This window comes from Oikopleura dioica, chromosome 2, assembly GCF_907165135.1.
Source record: "Oikopleura dioica chromosome 2, OKI2018_I68_1.0, whole genome shotgun sequence".
In the NCBI taxonomy this organism is placed as follows: Eukaryota; Metazoa; Chordata; class Appendicularia; order Copelata; family Oikopleuridae; genus Oikopleura; species Oikopleura dioica.
In genome coordinates, this window is record NC_137292.1 from 5,683,147 (window position 1) to 5,699,590 (window position 16,444).

Genomic DNA, 16,444 nt, shown 5'->3' on the forward strand with positions numbered 1-16,444 from the left:
ATCTGCTGGAACTCGTACCAAACCGCCACTTGGAACCCTTCGTCGTGGAAAAACAGCTGGCGAATCGATTCAGATCGATTTCGCTTGTATGCCTCCCGCTGGCGGATTCAAGTATTATTTGGTGGTGGCGGACACTTTCTCTCGCTACACTTGGTGCATTCCGACGCGGTCCGACACTGCTATCTGCGCTGCAAAAGCGCTCATCTACAAGGTCTTCCTTCCCATGGATTTCTTGCCGAAACATCTACACAGTGACAGAGGTACCCACTTCTGCGCAAGCGTGATTGACGAAATGTGTAAGCTTAACCAGATAAAACATACAATAAGTACCGCATTTCACCCTCAATCAAACGCTTTCGCAGAAAGAGCGAATCGGACTATCAAAAACAGTCTATTCTGCATGGTCAACTCATCTTCCGGTCGAAAAACTTGGGCCGACTGCGTTCCCCACGTGATGCGCGCGCTCAATAGTGTGAAAAACAAAAGCACGAAAATTTCACCGCGAGAAGTTTGGTTTGGCCGAAAAAGTACTTTCACCCACTCTACTGGCGCAGAAATGACAGCGGAAACACCTCAGGTGTTTGGTCTCAATGTGGGAGCTTTAGCGAAATCGGCGGAAGCCATTGTGAAAACTGCGATGGAAGCTGCTGACCGAGCCATGGAGCACAGGCTGAAAAACGAGCCTAAGCCGAGACCAATCCCCGCTGGCGCTGTCGTGTACATTAAGCGAGAAAACCTGACCGACGCTAAAAGCAAGAAGGAACGCTGGGTAGGTCCCCTGAAAGCCGTTTCGAGCAACGACTGGGTCGTCATGGTCGAAGATAAAAAAGGACAACGTGATTTCATCCATCGAGAACACGTGGTTCACGCCGCAGAACGAAATCACGACTTACGCTGGATTGATTACTACGAGGCCGAGTACGTATTCCCACATTTAACCGAAATCGTTAAGTCGAAAGTCCCACAAAAATCGCCTGTTCCTACTTCCAAACCGATGGAAAAGTCCGGGTCGAAGTCGCATGGGGGGAGGAAATCTTCTCAGGTCGCGTCGACTCCGATGGTTGCTATGGAAAAACCGCCAAGATCATCTCTATCACCTATTTTGGAAAGTAGACGCCGATTGGACATGGAAAATCTGGGAGATACAACCGCTACATCTATTTTGGACTCGTCGGTAGCTCCAGCCGAGCCGTCAGATCGCTGGTACTCTGGTGGTACTCTTTATGAAACTGCCGAGGACATGTCAGCTGATGCTACAGTGATTTCGGAGGTTGCTGCGCCCGACAATAGCCATATGTCAGTCGATAAACATAATTCAACAGTAGTTGAGGGCTCAGCAACTGAAAACAGCAAGAAAAGAACCCGTCCAAAGTCTTCACCAGATCGTCAATACTCAGCCGGCGCCGATCCGAATGCGACTTTAACCGAAGTTGGAGCAGCTCATCTCCCGAAACATACAAAACGAGCACACCGTGAAACGAGGCCCGTCGAACCTCTAAACATCGGCACAAACTCGGGTCAGTCATACGACTAAGCGCAAGTACTGCCCCACTCAGGTCCCCTATTCATCGACCGGGGCCTGAAAAGGTACGGAAATTATCACAGTTTACCGTCGCCGACGTATTTTGAGTTCTTCTACATGTGCAGCTACTCCTTCATGTCATCACCGCTCGGACATCACGAAAACTTCGCATCTGATTCAAGCTTTTTCCCAAAAAAGGGTTTTTTAACGCGAATCAGACTGCCTCGACGTTTCGAACCTGCCATGTTACTCATCTTACGCTTATACTCCTGCAAAAATCACACACTTTGGCCTTAGAGGACGTTTCAGTCTCATGGGGGGGTATTGGGATCTTAGATTCGTTAGACTCCCTCGTCCCCTAAGGTCACTTGCTTATCTAGATCGAGCTTTGCTCGGTCGCCGCCGTGTATTTCTCTTCATTCGGTAATTCACGCAGTTCGTGAATTAACCTCTATTTTACTCCAGCTCGAAATACAGACGTCAAGATACTTTACTCGTTTTCTTCACTCGTCCAGATATAGAGAGCAGGCAAACTACGCTAGAAGTGGGAGATTCAGCAGAAGCTAGGATCCCTTCAATATGATATGGATTATGGTTTTTATGAGTTAATTTTACAAGCATGAGTAGGGATTCTCACGGGAAAGCGGCGCGCGGCGTGGCGCTTCTGGCCCAAAATGACGGAAGTCAATTTCGTTTTCTTCGACATAATTTTTATGAAAAAATCTTTTGAATACTAAAAAGATGACGCTCTTTCATGATTTGACCTTTAAAAGTAATTTGATCGTCAAAAAGCGTCAAAATCGTAAAAGTTCACTTTCTAGGTGCCGCACCCATCTTTAAAAATTCTGATTTCAAGATATGTAAAGAAACTGACCCTTTACAAGATTCTGTGAAATTTTCAAGGCGCAACAAAAACCAGAACCTCCCGAAAACATCAGATTACTGAGCGAAGGTCGCGGCGCGCTAGTGCATTAGAGGGTGAGCGGCGTGTTTTTCAACATCTGTGAAAGTTTAAAGACGCAACAGCAAGTAGAACCCTCCGAAACCAACCGATGATTGACTGAAAATGACGTCGTGCTAGTGCTTTACGCGCTCCCCGGGAGGCCCGGAAGAGGCTCGCAGTATGAAAGGGGCGATGGTTCTTTTCAGGAATTTCAATCAGGTGACTACATTGTATCTCAAGAAATGAAGAATTATTTTTGAAGTTGGAGTAAATATCATTAGCAGAAATTATGTTCAATTGAAGACAAAGCCGATGACAGCGTTCATGAACAGTGACGTTTATAAACATGGTTTTTCTTCCTGCGAATTCAGAAGAATAGAATTATCTTAGATTTCAATATTTATGCGGAGATGCCAGATCTTGATAATGATGGACTTCTCGACGGAAAAATTGATAGCTGCCAAGGTAGCTTTTATGGTCAAGAGTCCTATTAACGCTTGAACGCACGTTTGTAAAGTTTCGCTGAACGCATATTGCGCAGATTTCTGCGCAGGGCCTTTGACGGGTTCTAGCGCCGACTTATTAAAAGATTGGAGAATATTTCAGATTGCTGATTAAAGCTGAGACGCTTGGCAACCAGAAAAATATAGTTTTGAGTCCTAACCTTAACCAAAACCTAGCCAAAACAAGTGATTTCAAGTATTACCGAAGATATGCCATTTTCTCAACTTTTATCGACTATCATACCAAAGAATCTATCATTTCGACAATAAATAGTCATTTTGATTCTTCTTAGAGGTTAAACTTTACTAAAATAAAATTTAACCATGAAAAATTTTCTGATTTCGTCAAAAAAGAATCAAATTATAAGGAAAATTTGGAGAATTTGGGCGGGACGGAAATTTTCGCTCTGAAGCCAAATTTTTAACCAGAGGCCAAAATATTTTTTTGATGATGGATTCGGGCTCTTCATCGAAAAAGACCCCGAAAAGTGGGGGTTCATTTTAAATTTTGATAAAGTTAAGCATGAGATATCGACCTTTAAAGGTGCTCTGCGCAGAAATATGCGCAATATGCGTTCAAGCGTTAAAAGTTCTCCTAAGGCGATTCTGGTGGATGTTGATGGATATGCAACTCTAGTCGGCGTTGTATCGAGAGGTATCGGCTGTGGAAGAGAAGGACAAGCGGGTGTTTATACCAACATTGGCCAGTGTTTGTCCTGGATTCAAAAGACTATCAAAAACTTCAAGAAAAAATCTAATGAATAAAATTCTTCCAAGAACTCTTCATTTATTTTCTTGACGCTCTTTTCCCTCTCCGTAGTAACCAGAAATCTTCGTCATTATCTCAAAAAAACTAACACCGAGATTTAATTGTGAAAATGACGGATTAGAAATCCAAGAGAAACAAATCTAAAAATGAAGAGATCCGTGGTTATCTCGGAGAACCACTCAAACTTGCCAGATGATCTTCGACAATCAATGGGTAGTTATGTGGTGGCGCCGAGGAATCCGGTGTTGATCAAAGAACCAGAAAATGAGTATTTTGAAAAGATCAAGCCGTCTCAGGAAAGATCAACAAAGATTATTCTCGCAAAGATTTTTTATCTGTAGTTTGTTTTTCCTGGATTTTGTTAAATCAAAAAAGTACATTTCATCGATGAGTTTGGACACATACGACCGCTTTAACACCAGTCGCCACATGAAAGTCCCCCAAATCGTCGAACTACTCGAACTTGGCGATAAATCTCCCCCAGAAAACCTGTCGAGTAGACCTTGACCAGACGATTTTCCAGCCTTATCCTTCTGATTTCGTGTTCCAGAATTTCAAGCCATTTCAACTTACAGACTCCGGTTTATCCCAGACGCAGTGAAGGATTACTTTCATGAAATCATCGTGACATCAGAGCGGGAGAAGTTCATCATTCCTATCAAATGCATCGGAGCGAGAGGAGTCGTTGATTTTCCTGATGTGATCGACGTCGGCGACTCTCCAGTCAAAATGACTCGAGAGAAGACACTGTTGTTGAGAAATATCGGAACGGATACCGCGAGATTTACAGTTGGCTTCAGTTCCGCAGCTTTTTCAGCGACTCCATCAAGCGGGGAACTTGAACGTGGGCAGTTGATGCAGATGACAGTAGAATTCAGCCCTCTGTTTGCGATGAAGTACGAGGCGGAAATGAGAATTTCCTACGATACAGGGGAAGAAATCTTCTCAGATCTTCAAGGAAATGGAATCAGCATCGATGCGCAATTGTCTCACAAGAGTATTTGAAATACTGTATTTCAATAATGCCTACCTACATCGAAATGACGAATTTTCAAATCTTCGAGATAAATTATCTCAGATAATGAACAACTCTAGCGAAACAGTGAAGTACTTCTTTTCAAGTTACGCATTGAAGGAAAACGAAGATATAGCAAAAACTGCGACGCTAGAATCAATTCAAGCGGAAGAAGACAAGGAACGAAAAAGATTTCTTGAAGAACAAAGCGCGAGTCCGGAGCTTGCCGATAAGATTTCTATCCTCACAAAATCCTTCCAAAACCAGCGAGATTTGATTTCTACAGATCCGATGCTGCTAGAAGAAGCAGAATTGGAAATAACTCCAGTTGAGGGAATCATCCTTCCGGGCAAAGAAATGGAGGTTCACGTGGTCTTCAAGCCAGATCGAATCGGACAGTATAAGAAAACTGTTTTCTGTGACATTCAAGGCCGCGAAAATCGAATTCCATTGACCATCAAAGCTCGTGGAATCGGGCCACAGCTTCGGCTGAGCTACGATTCTGTAAATCTTGGAAAAATTTTTGTTGGATCAAAGCACACTTATGAAATTCTGATGAAAAATCGCGGGGAAATTGAGGGAATCTTTTCCATTCGAGAGACGAAATCAGAAATTCGGAACCAACTTTCTTTCGATCCAACAGAAGGGATTGTGATGAAAGATGGTTACCAACTAATCAACCTGTATATTGATGCACAACTTCTTGGATCATTCGAGGAAGAACTCAAGTTTGAAATCGATGGGACAAATACAGAGCTGAGCCTCAAGGTTTCTGGTGAAGTTATTGCTCCAACCATGTCGTTCGAACTTGAAAAACTTAATCTCGGCCTTATCTCTACGAGTTTTGAAAAATCAACGACAATTTCCCTCAAAAATGTTTCCCTCGTTCCTGTCAATTTTGTGATCAAGTCGACAGCGCGAGAAATTTCATTCGACATCAATGAAGGATTTCTTGAAGCAGAGGAGTCAGTGGAGCTCGAACTGGTTTATAACGGAGATGAACAGAAAGCTTTTGAAGGATCTGTTTATGTCGGCATTCCAAATATAGCTGAGCGTGTTGCAGTTCTTCCGATAAAGGCTCAGGTTCAATCACCACCTGTTCAGTTTACAGAAAGCATTGTCGATATTGGCTGCTTATTTCTCGGTCATGAGTACCACGCGTCTTTGACTCTTCAAAATGACCATGCTCATCTTTCCGCGCGCTATCGACTTCTACCTCCTGTTGATGCTTCCCTCAAAGTTGAGTCATTTTACCCGGAAGGCTGTGTGGATCCAGATTCTAATTTTGCCGTTCCAATAACAGTAACGCCTTCCAAACTTGGCGCGTTCAACAACACCGTCGGCTTGAAAATGGCTGGAATAGATGAACCGCTGATGACGACAATAGCTGGCACTGTTGCAGGACCTGTATTAATTCCTATCGAGACAAAAGTAGATCTAGGGAATGTGAAAGTCCTCGTGCCACAAAAAACTCCTCATAAAATCATGCTGCAGAATGAGTCGCCGATTCCCGCGAAAATATCTGTCTCAATGAGAAAAGATCAGAATATTTGGAAGCTCGAATACCCAGAAATTGTGGATCCAGCATCGCACGCTGATATTTTGATAAACGCGGTTCTCGATAATACTCTTGATTTCAGGGATGAAATGGTTATTGATGTCGACCACACAAATCAGATCATTATTCCGGAAGGGTTCCTCTCGTGGTCATTTCGAGAAATGTTCCTCTCGTGGTCATTACTCACCGGCTTATGAAAGTTAGGGTCTCCCAATTTCCCCCGAATTTCCTCAAAGATAGTGCTTACACGCTTTATATATTTATAATAAGAGGTCATCAATTAATTTTTTAAATGAATAAAAATCGAGATGAATTGATGAAAACAATTTTTTTAATCGAAAAACCTGAGAAAGATAATTACATTAAATATAGTTTGCCTCATACGTTTGCCTCTTATTCTAAAGAGAATTTCTTCTGGTTTGTGCAAATAAATATACTTATTCTTATTTGAAAATTATTGAAAATTTAACTCAATCAAATGGACCTTCTCATAGTATCCTTGAAAAAATGCTTGGAGACCCAACTAATCATCAAAATGCTCCGTGATCGCAAGTCTCTACGTCATGACCACGAGAGGAATATGACCACGAGAGGAACATGACCACGAGAGGAACATTTCTCGAAATGACCACGAGAGGAACCCTTCCCATTATTCCTGTTCGCGCAAAACAATTGTTGCCCAACCGACTCTAGGCGGACCAAAAGCAGGGTTAGATCTCGGACGTCAATTTGCAACGAGAGAATTCAGGAAAGAAATTACCTTCACAAATTACGGAAGAAGACATCATGCGCTCATTTGGTTTGTAGCCGGTTACGAGCGACTTTCGCAAAGAGACATCAACGAGAGAAGGGCTTATGAAGAGCGGAAAAGATCAAAAGATGTAAAATTCAAAAGCGCACCTGACTTGCCTCCACCACCACAGAGCATTTTCGAGCTGTCAAAAATGGACTTTGAGTTGGAACCCGGACAAAGTATCAAAGTCAAGCTTTTAGGTTTATCGCCGGAACCTGGAACAGTCCGAGAGACACTCCAATGCCACGCTGTTATCGGTCGGAAAAAAGGTCGAGAGAGAATCTTCAGCATTCCAATTCACTGTCAATTCATCGAACCAGTCCTTCTTATTTCCCACAAGAAACTAGAATTCAGATTCGATAAGGATACTAAAGACGAGCTTCAGGATGTTGAAGGATCAACAGAAATTACAAATAGTGGAGATGTCGATTTACGATTTGATCTCAAAACTGTTTCGCCATTTTATGTTGGAAAAGTCGGTGAGAAATGTATCAGTCACGTTTTATTCCCTGGCCAAACAGTAGAAGTCAACGTCGTTTTCCATACTGGCTTCCAGAAGCATTACAGATCTTCAAAAACGATTTCTCAGCTTCTCATCGATTACAAAGATCATCCAAGTCAGGATGTCGTCGAGCTTGTTGGCGAACTAAACTTTCCGAACATCGAGTTCAATCACGCGGACATCAATTTTGGCCCGATCAGAAACGGAGCTGAAAAGGCAGCAGTTGTTACAATGTCGAATAAATCGCCAATGACGACAGAGTATCGCTGGTGGTTCGAGATTGAGGATGAGTTAGGAGTTTTCTCAAAGCGAAAAGAACAGCAGGACGCTCTTGTTCGATCTGCATCTGGGCTTGGTACAAGTGCGCCCTCTCGTGAAGCCACGAATACTGATGGAACAGAACCTGAGCTTGCTGATTTAGCCAGAGATTTACCCGGTATCGACGATGTTTTCGACATTCGTCCAATTTTCGGCAAACTGGAGCCTGGGGAGCAAATTCAAACAACAATTCTATTCAATGGTCATCAAGACATCAACGCTCTCTGCAGAGCTGTTTGTGAAGTGGACGGCGGGCCACAGTACGAGTTGAACATTGCTGGAGCTTCTGCTGATGTGAGATACAGTGTGTCAAGCGAGACGATAAAATTTAGAGAAGTGATGTTCGACAGTTTGGCGGAGAGACAATTCACGCTCAAGAATACTTCTTTTGTTCCTTTTGATTTCTGTCTTTTGGGAGGAATAAAAGATTTGTCAGCAATCAATCACGAGTTTTTCATATCTCCATTTCATGGTCATCATCTTGGATCCTTAAGGGTCCTTAAGATTACGATAATTTATCTTCCTGGTTTCCCGCACAACTTTGAGAAAGCATTTTCTCTTATTGTTGCGAATTTTCTTCCGGCTGAGATGAAAATTTCTGGAAATGCAGTCTTCCCAAGAATATCCCTTGATTTGCCTAGAAAAGGAGGAGACGAAGATCTTTCTGCTATCATCGATAATATTCGTGGAGATATGGAGAAGGAGCGGCCGGATATTTCCGAGCGTGAAATCGAACTAGAAGCAGAAAGACTCATCATTTCGGCAAAAGCCCAAGATATGCCTGTCCATGAACTGATGATCTACCAAAAACGACCGCCTTTCTATTTGGCAGACTATGAGCTTGATCTTGGACCGGTGATTCTCGGTGATGTTCGAAAAGCACTGATTAGAATCGATAATTTCGGAGACATCCCTGTTGCTTTTGCACCAGATGTACGAGAGTTGGATAATTTTGGCTTCTTTTGTGAAGTCTCTAGAATTGGGAAAATGGCGCCGGGTCATACTGTCTCAGTAGAAATCACCTTTGATCTGTTGACTTACCAGTCGGTCAAGTCGGTCCAGTATGTGTTCCTATTCAAATCGAGCGAGGACCTGTTGTGAATCTTCATATCAAAGCTTTGGTTACTATGCTGAGACTTTTTGCTACTCTCGATAAACAAAACACTCCAGAGCCGAGAATCAACGTTGATTTTGGCGAGGTAGAATGTGGTCGCGTAGAAGTCGTGACTGTGCAACTCTACTATGAGCTACAGGTTGAGTCATCCTGGAAATAGCAAAAGTACAAAGACAAGAGATTCTTCATTGATCCTCGACTTCCATTGCACCAGAAAAAGGCATTGAAAGAAGCTCAAAAGCCTCTCCCGCGAATATTTCAAGTAATACCAGAAGAAGGCGTTCTAGCACCGGGAGAACGATCTACAGTTCAGGTGGAATTCATGCCGACAGAAGAAAGCACTTTCGAAGAAAATCTTCTCATCTTTGTTGAAAACTCGACCCAACGAATGGAATTTAACGTCTCTGGCTCTGGGGTTTGTCCAAGTCTCATTTTCTCCAAATCACCGATTGAGCTCGGTCCAATTATGCCTGATTCTGCGGGAGCAACAGAGATATTCAGTATCAAAAATAACTCGAAAGTCGAGGTAGAATTTTACTCGTTGGACTTTGATGAGAAATATTTGAAAGAAGAAGAGATGATAAGAAATTTGGCCGAGAAGTATTTCAATGCATTCCAAAAAGTAAGAATGCCGACTCGAAGACCCGGTCAGAGCTTACCCTTTATCGAATACATCAAGGAAGAGACTCCTCCTTCCGTTTCAGAAGACGACGAATTGATCAAAACTGAGCCTAAGGACCCTCTCGAGCTCGCGTTGGAAAAACATTCTGGAATCGATAATTCGGGGGGTACTGAATAGCGCCGCCTTGCGCCGCCCTGCGCCGCCCGGTTCGGTACAAACCGGGTCTCGTCTGACCAAATCCTGACCAAACTAAATGATCGGAAAAAGAGCGAGAGCTGGGCCCCGCCAACCCAATGAGTTCTCTACCAGAAAATGCGCGCGTAAGGGCCTCTGGCCCGTCGCGTGCTTAATAAATTGGTGATTTTATGCCAAAATATGGAGATAATTTAGACTCCCGCTAATTTCACCCTAAATTATTAGTTTTCTTTTTTCTAGTGGTCAGACTATTCAAATATACAAGAATAAACGTTCTGATAAGAAAACAGAAAATAATCATCATTGAAACGCCGAAAATCTTCGAGAAGAAAAATTTTAAGCAGGACTGGGCGGCGCAGGGCGGCGCTATTAAGTGACTCCCGATAATTCGCCAGAAGGTCTTGCTGCACGAAATCGACTTGGTTTCGGTGGAATTATGTGGGGAGCTCCGTTCAGTGGCAAGTCAACTTTGGCAAAGCAAATGTCTGAAAATACGATACTGTTGTTGTAACCATCGATGAGATACTCGCGAGTGCCGTTCAATCACCTAAATCAGCTGCGAGCAAAACAGCTCGCGAAAAGTGCGAAGAAGAGTCAAGAAGATTGGAACAGGAAAAAATGAATGCATTGGAATCAGAAAATACGACAAAGGAAGCTCCTGCATTGAGAGATGATGCATCTGTGATGACTATGAGAACCGGCGTCACTCAGAATACAAGCAAGCCATCAAAAAGAGGAGGGAAGGTCAAGAATATCCCGGAAGTCCAAAGCCTTCTGACCCAGAAAAACATCGAGCGTCTCGAAAGCGAACTTACCGACGCTGCAGAAGCCAACCGCCCACTGGTCTCAACAGTTTTACCAGTCGATCTCGCCGCTGAAATCATCTCAGAAAAACTTCAAGAAAAAGAGTTCTATAAAGGAGTTATATTCGATGGAATAGAGTCGAGTTTTCTGACAAAGCTCAAGGATAGCATAGAAGTTTTGCTGGCCACCGGGTACTCCCAGTACCAATTTTGGCAAGGCAAAATTTTAGTCAGCCAGGAACGCCCGCTCTGCGGGTTCTGTGGTAAGAAACTCACTGATTAGGCCAAGATATAGTTCTATTTACCCGCTTACTATTGTTCCAACTGAAATATTTTGTTAAAATATCACTCGAAAAGCCGAAATTGGTACTCCCAGTACCAAAATTGGTACTGGCAGTACCAAAAAGCTTTGGTACTGCGAGTCCCCGACGCCCGTTTTGCTGAAAGCACTTAACAATCGAAAACATCTTCGGGTGTTTCACTTGCCACTCACCATGGCAGATTACCTGGAAAGGGTTGAAAAAGCAAAGCGCAAAGCAGAAGAGGAAGAAGCAGAACGGGTCAGGATAGAGATGGAAATGATCAGAGATATGACCGAGGACGAGTACGATGCTTTGCCAGAAGAAGAAAAACAGCGAATTGACAATATTCGGTAAATAAAACGAATATTTTCAGGTGGTTTATTTTCAGACTTGCTTAAAAGAAAGAACGCATAGCTGAGGAAAAAAGAATTGCAGAAAAAAAGCGAGAAGAAGCCGAACGACTTCCTGAACTACAAGCAGAAAGCGCGAAGAAAAAAGGGAAGGGCTCAAAATCGCATCTCAATAAGAGCGACTCGACGAAATCTTCAGGTAAAAATAGAAATGATATTTCGATGAAAAATTGGAATTCTAACTTTAGCTCCGCGAGCTCGCTTAAATAGCCGACAAAGTAAGGAAAACCTAAACTTGCGTCGGTGGCGGAGGAATCCTCTAGCCACCGACGACATCGCTCTGAGACGGAAGTGGAGCGTAGCTCAGAGAGCGCAACGCGTGGCACACTCGCCCGGGGCCAATCCACCCGCTCGCTATTCAGTGATACGCGCGCGCCATCTACTGGTGAACTTTTAATAGTTGCCATGAAAGAATATTTTTTAAAATTCGAATCAAAAATATTTCTGGAAGAAAATTTAATGAATTTTCTTGTTCAGCTGTTTTTAGAAATAGCCATTTTGTTTTTTTAGATGAGGCCCCATCTGGGAAGAAGGAGAAAAGTAAATGGAGTCAAATTAAAACAGCGGTGGCTATTGCCGAGCTTGGTACTTTTAGCCCACTAGAAAAAAACAACAATATACTTTTCTCATTATATATTTTGACTAACCCCATATTCGCTTCTAACGATATTGCGAACGGTTTCAAAATGCTAACTAAAAATTCAGGTCGAGTAACTGATGATCAGCCGGGACTTAGCCGAGCCTCAAGTTCAATGGGAAAAAACAGGTGCAGTGATAGTCATCAAATTAAATTGCCAGTGTGAAACATTCACTAATACTTTTCAACAACACTGCACCACCACCAACACGGGATCGCGTTCTCTCTCGAGCCGAGAGTGTTGCTTCATCCCGGCATCTTGGGTAACCGATGCATGAGAAATTATGACATTCATGATTTTTATGATTCACTGATTTAAAAATTTCATTGAAATTTTCTAATGAGCCTTTTTCATAAGGTAGCAACCGTCTTGCCCACTTTGCCGTTCTGTAAAAATTCATGTTTAACTCTGATTTAGACGGAGAAAAGGCAGAAAAATCTCAGAACAAACTGGTCTTCCTGAACAATCACCAGCTGAAAAACTTATTGCGTTCCGCTTTTTCAATGCTGCTGAAACGCAACTTGAGCCGAGTGATAAAGTAGAGTGGATATTGAAATACTGGAATATGGTCGAACAAGATGTTATCTCACAAGTAAAACAGACTCAGGAAGATGAGTCGCCGAAGAAAGCGAAATCAAGAATGAAACCTGAAGAAATAAAAGCCTAGGAAGAGAGAATTGCGGCAGAGATTGAGAACGAATTGAAAAAGGAAGAAGTCGGCGTGATAATGATCGAAATTGAAGCTGAGTGCGAGCCCCTTTCGCTCGAAAAAATCTACGACCAGCTACCAACTGTTGAAGAAGTAGACGACGATCTCGGTCTTGGAGTGAACGGACCACCGATTCCTGAGCCAATCGAATTCTCGGTCGTTCCAAAGCCGCAAAAACGCCACCCGCCTTATCACGACAAGCAAAAGTTCTTTAATCTAATTGCTTTGAATCAAGACGATCCAAATATCAACTCAGATGATCGTATTCAAGAATCACTGACAGAATAAGTAATGACAGAAGCAAGTGACAAACCATCAAGCAGCTCGAAGAAAAATCGAGGTAAAGGAAGAAGCTCCAGCAATGCGAGCAGAGCAGAAACAGATCGGCCAACTCGATCGCCACTTCCGGAAGCAGAAACGCAACCAGAAGACAAATTTTATCGGCTGCAGGATTATCGTTGGGTCCTAACAGCCAGGCAAAGAAGTGACGCTTAAGGGTCAAGTTCGACTGTAACAAAGTTGGAACCATCGATTGAGAACTCTCATTCGAAACAGTCAGCACACGACAGGTTTTTAAAATAGCAGTCCGCGGAGTTTGCGTTTTCCCAGACATTATCAGAGATATCAAGAAAATCTTCATGCCACCCAAGCCAGTCGAAAGTCCAGATGGAATTATCAGCCCTATCGGGACTCTTGTCGAAAAGAAAAAGAAAACAATCGTCAAATTTGAACCTGCGCTCATTGGGAAGATGGAATCAAAGGAAAAAGATTCTGGCGCTGCTAAATTCAAAATTGTGAACTCTGGTCCCATTGAAGCTGAAGTTACATTTGCCATGAAAAAAGGAGACTCCGTTTTTACACTTGAACCGTTCAACATGAATCTGGCGCCGTTTGAGAAGAAGATTTTGACAATAAATGCTTTCCCGAAATCTTCTGGAACTCATGATGACGCTCTTATCGTCTGACAACCCTGTTCCTGCGATTTTCCCCGTTCAAGTAACGAGAGTTCGCCCAGAAGTTCAAATATCATGGAATGGCGAAGGAAAACCAATTAACTTTGGAAAAGTGATGCTCCATCGTCTGTCGAGTTAGATTTTGCATTTGTTCAATCCAACTGATCTCCCAATAAACTGGAGAATAGAAGGCCTGGATAACCTGGGCGACGAATTCTCGCGAAATTGCGATTCGGGAACTATCAATCCGAAGGAAACCTTTGATTTCATTCTTGATTTCAGAGCGCTCAAAGCTCAGAACCACAAGCGAAACATACGCCTTGTCGTGAGCGATACTGACAATATCATCGGCGACTGTCAATCCGAAAGGATACCAGTTTTTGCAGAAGCTTACGATGTAGCTATAGACATGAGCTTTCCAAAGGGCTGCGATGGCGGGCTAGAATTCGGCACAAACAAGGTTCATGATGAGATGAAGCAAGTTTGAACGTTGAAAAATCGCGGGCGATATGAAATTTCGTTCAAATTTACTCTCGAAGATCATCTTTTCAACAGCGAGCTGTCGCGCTTTTTCAAAATCATGCTTCAGCAGGGCTGTTTATTGCCCAACGATAGGCCGATGCAAGTAAACATCGTTTTCAACCCACCAGAAGAGTTCCACCTGGCTAACCTACCAATCATTAAATGTCACGTGATAGAAGCAGTAATCGGCGAAACCATCGCTGCAATTCCGATCAAGGTTTCAGCTCGATCAGTGTTTTCTCAATATGTGATCACGCCTTCCAAAGATGTCGATTTCGGCCCAGTTCCGTATGGAAATCATAAACGAAGCTTTGAAATTGAAAATCATCGAGAATTTGATTTCAAGTTCGCTATTTCGAAGCTGGTTAAACCTGGCTCTCCACCAAAGTCAGAGCGGCCGAAGAGAACCAAAGATTCGCGCCAGATCTTTGCTCAGTCGAGAAGACCTGGTCAACTGATTAGAGAGCAGACGCAAGTAATGAAACTCGCTCATGGGCCTTTTATTATCTCACCTGGCTATGGAAATGTTCCTGTCGGAGAATCAATCGTCATCAATGTTGACTGCAATGTAGAGGCATCGAAGAAATTCGAAGAATTCATCGCTATTGAAATCGCAGACAGAGAAGTCCGTAAAAGCCGGCAGGAATCAACTATAAATTGATTGCTGAAGGATGCCAGCCAGTTATTGACACAAAGAATAATGAAGCGATCTTTGAAGAACACAGAATTCTTCATTCAATCGAAGAAGCTATTCATTTGCTACTTTTTGACTTGCAATGTGGCATCTACGGCCAGATGGAGAGTCAGTTCAACTTTCCGTTTTCGACAGTCGGCGTTCCGAATTCCGTTCGCTTCAAGATCCTCAACCCTTCGAAACTGCCATGCAAATTCGTCGCTTCCGTAAAACCACTTATTCCAAAAAACAGACAACGGGTTTCAGACAGCTTCGAATTTGACCCTCCACGCGGTCAAATAACTCCGCATGAATGTGTTTTTGTAACAATAACAGTCAAGCCAAAAGCAATTGGTGAATACTGCGCCCTATTCGAAGCGGCTGTCGAAGGCGCACCAAAAGCTAAGCCGTTGGTTTTTACGATGAAGGCTGAAGCTTACTTGCCAAGAGTAGAACTTGTCCATCCTGCCGCAAACCCTACCGATGGTATGAGACGACTGTATTTTCGAAATGCAATGATTGGAGAAATGACTTCAACAAAGATTCAGCTTCGAAACACTAATAGGCTCCCAGCAAGGGCGAGGTTGGCAATTTCAGACTCACCCGCGTTCAAAATAATGGACAAAGAAGAAATCATCAATGAAAGAACTGATGTTTGTCTAAATCAAGGAGAGACGGAGATTCTTGAAGTGTTCTTCTGTCCTGCTGATATTGGCAACTTCGAAGCTGAGCTAACCATGAAAATCATCAACAACGACTTTGAAATCAGCGAAGCTCTGCTTTTCGGTGAGTGTATTCAACCTGACGTTATGTTGACAAATCTCCCGTCATTGCCTACTAATCTTGTCGGAAAATACTCCAAAGCTGCTCTTGATTTTGGTGGAATCGCTATAAACGAAACGCAACGAAAGAGCTTTACGATATCGAATAATCTCAATGCTGCAGTCCGATTTGAATGGGATGAGCATCTAGCGATTTCGTTCGAGCCCTCTGTTGGACATATTCCGGCTAAGTCGACTATTGACATTCTCGTCGCTCTGCAATCATCGGAAACGATCGAACTTGACGGCGATGTTGTGGAATGCACGATTTTACCAATTATTTACGAGGAAGAAAGCAGTTCAGTTCAATGGGATGACCGGCTCAAAATAATAAAATGGATCGATGGCAAAAACGCATCAGGAGGGCGAACCAAAGAAAAGGTTATTGAAACAGAAGAAGAACCAAAATATGAAACAAATGGAGATGCTCGCGCTTTGCCAATTTATGTTTCTGGAATCGTCGATTATTCCCCCCTCACGTCATAATGTGCCCGGCAAATGAGCTCGGGTGACGACACGTTTAGGATTATTAGGCGCGGGATAAGTCTTTCTAACTCTAATATCAGGTTATTTCCATTCTGCCATCTCTCCTTGTCACAGCAACAGAAAGTGCTTCAGCAGAATCGATGACTGAATTGCTTGAAAACAGCAGCGGCAAAAACAAACGACTTTACGAAATGCTCATGTACGCCGGTCTTCAGAGCAGCATGGAACCAGCCGGAGATGCGGAACATACAACTGACTTTTCCCGATTCGCTG

The 16,444-nt window shown here is 43.1% G+C and overlaps 1 protein-coding gene across 1 annotated transcript; it reads left to right on the forward strand.

The window, feature by feature from the left end:
- Positions 1-4,124: 4,124 nt before the first annotated feature.
- Positions 4,125-16,171, forward strand: LOC145697907 (hydrocephalus-inducing protein-like). Its single transcript, XM_081775115.1, is given in 16 exon segments — positions 4,125-4,214; positions 4,216-4,303; positions 4,306-4,734; positions 4,802-6,446; positions 7,059-8,984; positions 9,059-9,122; positions 9,198-9,825; positions 10,411-10,920; positions 11,015-11,309; positions 11,387-11,508; positions 12,075-12,135; positions 12,425-12,599; positions 12,675-13,000; positions 13,213-13,674; positions 13,676-14,826; positions 14,829-16,171. Coding segments are annotated over 16 exon segments (9,315 nt in total).
- Positions 16,172-16,444: the final 273 nt, after the last annotated feature.